Consider the following 6634-nt stretch of genomic DNA (forward strand, 5'->3'; position numbering starts at 1 on the left):
CTGCAGGTGTCCTTGTGGCCTGGCTGCAGGGCTGATCAGCATATTGCAGTCTCTGAATGTAGCTTGATTTAACACTGTAGTTCTCTTGTCTCCTCCCTACATTAGTTGTTGTTTAAGTTTTTGATTAAGCTGAAATTACTTTTTTGGACTTCTCAGAAAATTCCTGCTTTTAGAAAAAGTATGCAAGGAGTTATTTCTCTAGAAGGTGAAGCCTAAACTTATCTTGGAAAAATATCTAAACTGAAGCGAGACATCCACATGCTATTGTTAAAGATATCTTTAAAATTTCATGTACTTGCCCTCCAACGGTTGCATCCCCAATTCTGGTCCCCCTACCCCTTTAACAGTGAAGAAAAATAAGCATCTTATTATGTTAAAAAGAAAAACCATACTGTGTTGACTGGCTCTCAGGCTTAGTCTGAAAAACCAGCTTTGATCAAATTACTTTCTGAACAAATGGTCTTTGACTGGGTTGGTGAATGAATAGCTCAGGCACCCTGTGTTTCAGCAGCTTCCTATCTGTTTATCACTGGTACCAAGTTCGGTCTCACTTCTGTTCTCGTCTCCTGTCTCATTTGGCACAAGAAGGATGCCTCAGAAGAAGACACTGTGGTTCCTTTCTTTCTATCCCCCACCCTCATTTTTCTCGAATGAGTGGCCATTTGCTTACCGCCTGTCCTTCTGATACAAACCAAACATCCAGATTGCTAGAGCTATTTCAATAGCAGCAATTCTAATTCACCCTCTTTTTCTCTAATAGATAAAAAAAGTCTCTGATATCCCTTCTTATAGGATATTAAGATTGGAAGTACCGCACCTCTCCAGATATACTCAGAATGCCCTCTCTAGACATTATTAGACATAGATGTGCCAGAAACAAAACCCATTACAAAGGGTAGAGTGCGCTCTGTTTGGGGAAAGGGATGGTACATGATTATTAAAAATAATCACCAAGAACTGCCTCCTCTATCTTCTACAGCTGGCTATACACAGGGAAGGGGGCTTCTAGTAGTTTAAGAGCAGTCATTTCCCTGAAATTGGATATTGTGCCCTGAGATAACTGGAGGCCTGTAGTGCTTTGGGACTCAGTGCATGGATGTACCAGAAGCAGAAACAAAAAGTCACTGATTAGTTGGAAAGCACCTTTATAGCTGAGCTTTAAGACACTTTTTTTTTTTTTTTTTTAGGAAAAGTAACTGATTTCACTGAGTCAATTCAAATCACAAAAAATCTCTTTACTAGCAAAAGTTGTTTTGCTTTCTGACTCCACAGATATAGAGAAGACCAGCTGCGTATGGTCATCTTAAAACAAATGCCTCCTCAGAGGGAAGTAATAGACCCTGGAGGAAGAGGAAGAGATCTAACCTCAGGACCTACAGAATTTCTAATCACACCATCATCACCCTGCATGTACACTCTTAGTTTTTGCTTCCTTCTCACAGTCAGCCCTTCCTACCCTCTCAGGCTGCTCAATGCTCCTTTAACCACAAGCTATTTGTTGTGTAGTTGCTGCCAACTTGCCTGGTGAGAAGCCAGGCCTGGAGGAAATAGAGGGTCCTGGCAAGAACATGGACTGAAGGCCCAGATAGGGTCAAATCCTGATTCCTCTCACAATACGACTGTCCCTCCATTAAAAAATGTGTGGAGCTAGAAGACTGTGGAGTCACCAGGGACCTGGTTAACAAAAAGTGGTCCTTTTATCTGGATGCAGCCTCTGTGTGGAAGAGTGGCAGAAATAGAGAGGGAGGACCACAAAGCCTTTTAGGGCCAGAGCCAAGCAGCTCACTTAGGAAAACACTCTGAAAACCTCTGGGCTTTTGTCTTCTTGGATCAATCAGAGAAAAATCTATCTTTGCCTTCCACCGTAGCAAACCTCAGAGGAGGCAAACCTCACAGAGTATGGGCACCTCCAGGAGGGAAGATGTGGAGCCACAGAGGCTCTGGAACTAATTCCTGTGTGAAGTCCGCTGGTACAGCGGCAACATGGTTCCAGGGCAGAAGAGCCTCCTATGACACTGGCATGCACTGCCCAGGTTTGCTCACCCTATTCCGCTACCTACCTCTTGTCCTTCCTTCAGTCCCAGCAGATGGGCACCATAGACCAGGTGCTCATGGCCTTGCCTGGGTAACACTGATCTCAGGGAGCTCTGGGCTCTGTGTACAACCAAAGGAAGTTTGTAAACAGTGAGCTTGTCCCTCCAGTGAAGAGAAGCTGAAGAACTGACCTGTCTCTCCTTAGGCTTTTGGGTGCCAGACCGAGGATACAGGCTTTGAATTGATTCCTGTGGCTAGTGACTGGATCATAGCTATAGTTACAGAAGTAAGCGAAACTCACCACCTGAATTCCCAAACAGCTAGGAGAGACCGAGAAAGAAGGCTCTGATGCTGGGGTGGGAAAGGTGAGCCTGCTGTAGCGGGGCTGCAGAGCATGTGTGACCTAGCAGGTTAAGGAGCTGCGGAAAGTGAGTCCGAGAGGTTACTCCCCCACCGCCCCTTGGATCTGACGCAGGCGCACTAGGAGCCTGGAGCCTGGGCGACTGGTGGGACCCACAAACCTGTTAGATTTTCGGTCCCCTGTGGGGTGGTGATGATTGAAAACTACTCTTCGAGGGCGGTTCGCTTTCTCTCTGCAGGTAGCCAGGAGCGTACAGTTTCTCCCCTATCTTGATTCCAGGGCGTGAGAATTAAAAACAGCACTGGCCGTGGGCTCGCGTCCACCTGACGACCTTGACGAGGCTTCGCGGCTTGTGACTGGACCGCGGGAATGTAACCGGCAGGGGACTTTTGATGACCGGAAAATAACCAGAGGAAAAGTGGTACAGGCTTGCATTGTTGTGTGGAGTTTACTCGACTGGCTACAATGCTCGGAGTAGCCGAGACGTGAAATGAGAATTTCTCCGACCGCAGATTTGGAGTGAGCACAGGCTGAGAGGAGAACCGCTGCGCGGCGGCTTAGGCACCGCGCCCGCCAGGGAGGGCGCAGCCGAGAAGCTCGGGCGACCTGTTCCCGTCGCTGCGGAGCTACAAAGGGAGGGGGCTTGGAGGCTCAGCGCAGAACAGCGCAGTGTTGTCTACTTTCACTGTTCAGCTTTCGTAGATTTTTTTTTAAAAAAATGATCCAAATACATGTTCAACTCTCTTGTTATAGATTTTTAAAGTTTAATGGCGCCCACTCTACCCGCTTACGCACACCATGCCAATTCGGTTCTAAGAGCGCACTTTTTAATTTTCATTTTTTGGTCCCCTAGAGTTGAGAAGAAACCTGGGGTCTCGTTCGCCAAATTCAATCACCGCCCACAAGAACTAGTCACTTCTTTCCTCTTAGTAAACGCTGAGCTCTTCTTAAAGTTTCACCATCAGACCCCAGAGGAGGTCAGAGTGCACTTTGCCACCCTCCAGGCTGAGATGGACTAAAGCCCAAGCAGGTGTCTTGGCCTTCCTGGGTCCTAGACAGAAGTTTAACCCCCAAGTAGAATCTTGCAGGGGATCAGAGGGATATAAGAAAGGTTATTTCAGTGGGGGTGAGTCTTGGGAAGCTGAAACAAAGAAGAAATGACGAGAGGCCTAATCAGCTCCAGAAGCTCCCCCAGAGTGGTCTCCCGTCTCCCAGATTTGGGGAGGAGGCAATAGTGAGTCTGGGGCAGGATCCATTCTCCTGCTCTTTCAGTAGGCTCCTAGGAAAGAAGAGGCAGAGAAACAAATAATTGTATTTGTCCTGGAAATTCTTTGTCATGTGAGGCATGGGTGATAGACTGTATGACATGCAGGAGAACTTACTGATGGCATCTAGCAGCACCATTGGGCCTTAAAACCCTGACAGCTTTGTCACGGACCCAAGGGTATCACTTGCAGAAAGTGCAGTGCCCAGGCTCAGCATCTCACAATTATTCACCCTGGAAAGAGGTCAAGTGGACCTTCTGAGGAACCAAGTGTCTGTATTCATTGTGTGCTTACTTTCAGGATTGCCTGTAAGAGTCTGCCTACTCTCTATGCAAGTCAGAAGCATAGAGCTTGAGCCTAGAACACTGAGAAGAGAAAGGGTATTCAGCCCAGAACAGCCCCTGAGATAGTGTGTTAGGGATATTGTGCTTAGACTATGCACATCTATGTGTGATGTGTCCTTTTTTCCTCAGGGTGGCTTCACTAAGTTGTCCAGATGTCTTTCTGTTTTACAGCTGCTTAGATGTTATGTAATCTAGCCATGGAAGATTTCCAATCCTGAAAAACCTACATGCTTTTTATATGCTTTTCATTATGAAGACAGGAATCCTTAAGTGGGTACTCAATAATGGATAAGGCCGTATCTTAGCACCAACCTTGGCTTGTACTGCTAATTGACCTTATCGGTCAAAATCACAGCCTTTTCATTAAAATGACCAATGAATAATGTATCAGAGTGCAGTTTAAAGCTTCAAATATGTTTCGGACAGAAATATTCCAAGAATGCGAATCAGGTATATTTCTCAGATGACAGTAGGGGCATTGCATACATGGAAATTCTCAGTTCTCAGGTTTCCTGAAATTCAGCACGCGCATCATTAATCATTCATTGAGGTCGGCCCCTTCAGTCAATGGCAGCTCTGAGTAAGCTGAAGCGAGCTGTTAGCTAATCCTTCCTGCCAAGGGGATCCTGGGGCGAGAGAAGACAACTGGACAGTCAGTCACATGCGCGGGTGCCCAGTCCCTGCCCCTCTTGCCTGGCTCTGAATGTGTGCGCTCACTCTCCGGGACACAGACCGAGAGCTTCCCAGAAGTAAAAAAAAAAAAAAAAAAAAATTCGGCATAATGTTTAGCGTGACCAAGAGTTTCCGACAGGAAAGCAGCTCTAGTCGTGGCATAATTGCTCAGGGTGGCTCTCTAAACGCTGAATAAACTCATTCCTTAGCTCTTTAATAAATCAGTAACAGCCACCACCACCACCACCACCACCACCACCACCACAACAAAAAAAAAAGCCTTCTTTCCCAACCCGGACACACCAAAGCCTTCCCAAGTTGGGCTGCGAATCCTCGCTAGGTTCCCCTCTGTAGCACTTGAAGCGGTGGGATCTCTGGTGGGATGCAATTCCCTAGGGATTCCCCAGGGCCTAGGTTGTGAAAGCGGGTTCTGCTGGGCACAGGGAAGGGAACCTAGACATTGAGTCCCGAGTAGGCAAGAGCGCTTTGCTGGGACGCAGGCGTGTGTATGGCAGAGGCTGAGAGAACGAGAACTCACTTCCACGTTTTAAACAGCCCCTCCTCACCGCCCCATTTTCGTCGCTGCCCCTGGAGGACTCAGCTGCTCTCGCGTAGCTGAATTCCGCGCGGCGTTGGCTGTAGTCGGAGGGTGGCCGTGTGGCTTTTGAGAACGGCTGGGGTGCGTGATCCTGGTATGCGCGCGCCCGGAGTCGGGGTGCAGCTCCTCTCCGCCCGGCTTCTCCTCCCCCTCTCTCTCTCCCATCCCCTCCCTCCTGCACACCCCCGCCCCGGGGACCGCCGGGCTCCCTCCCCGCACCGGCCAGATAGTACACAAAGCAGCGGGTGAGGGGAAGCTTCGCAGGCGTGCACAGAGCAGTGAGATCACTGGCGTTATAAATATCCCAGTGCCAGCGCCGAGATCCGTTCCAGTGGCCTCTCTCTCTCTCCCCCTCTCCCTCTCTCTTCCCCGAGGCTATGTCCACCCGGTGCGGCAAGGTGGGCAGCGCCAGAGGCACGCAGCCGCACGGGGGCTATAGAGCCCAGAACCAGCCCTACAAGATGCACTTAGGACCCCCGCGGCTGGAAGAATGAGCCTGTCCTTCCTCCTCCTCTTTCTCAGCCACCTGATCCTCAGCGCCTGGGCTCACGGGGAGAAGCGCCTCGCCCCCAAAGGGCAATCCGGACCCTCTGCCACTGATAGAAACCCGGGAGGCGCCAGCAGCCGCCGAAGCAGCAGTACCACGACGTCTTCCTCTTCTTCCTCTGCTTCCTCCTCTCCCTCGGCTTCTCTGGGCAGCCAAGGAAGCGGCTTGGAGCAGAGCAGTTTCCAGTGGACCCCCTCGGGGCGCCGGACCGGCAGCCTCTACTGCAGAGTGGGCATCGGTTTCCATCTGCAGATCTACCCAGATGGCAAAGTCAATGGCTCCCACGAAGCCAGTATGTTAAGTAAGTTGCTAGCTCTCCTGCAAAACCCGTCCTAAGCGGCGGCAGGAGACGGGGGAGGGACAACCGGTTATTCCTTGGGCCACCGGCGCACCTTCCGAAGCCCTGGCTACTGGGACCCAGCTGGCCCTAGAAACAGTCGAGCGAGTTGGGTGGAGATGCGTCTACATGGCGCGCGCACACGCACCCCTCTCGTGGGTACGAAGAATGGCGATCCCTGAAGTGTAGGCTACCCGGAGGCGGGTGCACAGACAGGCAGCGTGTTTTCAGTTTGCCCTGGTCCCAAAGAGGAGTCTCCAATCTGTGTCTGGAGAAAAAACAAAAATCTCTTTCTCCTCATTTAGTTTCTGTTTACTTTCTGCTTCTGATTATTAGGCTAGCATTGTTCATTAGGCATCAAAATGCATCTCTTTTTTTTCTGACCATAACTGAAGTTATTTTTATTAGAAGAATCAAATTTCACATACCCCCAAACTGCCACCATAAGCCCCCGAATTTTATAGATATGTTACGTA

At 49.5% G+C, this 6634-nt stretch overlaps 1 protein-coding gene across 1 annotated transcript in view; it reads left to right on the forward strand.

Moving 5' to 3' along the window:
* Positions 1-5545: 5545 nt before the first annotated feature.
* The window catches only part of FGF5 (fibroblast growth factor 5), a 23278-nt gene continuing 22189 nt past the window's right edge, over positions 5546-6634 (forward strand). The window contains exon 1 of the mRNA XM_011360590.2: positions 5546-6122. Coding sequence (XP_011358892.1) covers positions 5765-6122 — 358 coding nt within the window. The 5' untranslated portion in view covers positions 5546-5764. The remainder of the gene's footprint in view (positions 6123-6634) is intronic.

The sequence above is a fragment of the Pteropus vampyrus genome, unplaced genomic scaffold, assembly GCF_000151845.1.
Source record: "Pteropus vampyrus isolate Shadow unplaced genomic scaffold, Pvam_2.0 Scaffold56, whole genome shotgun sequence".
In the NCBI taxonomy this organism is placed as follows: Eukaryota; Metazoa; Chordata; class Mammalia; order Chiroptera; family Pteropodidae; genus Pteropus; species Pteropus vampyrus.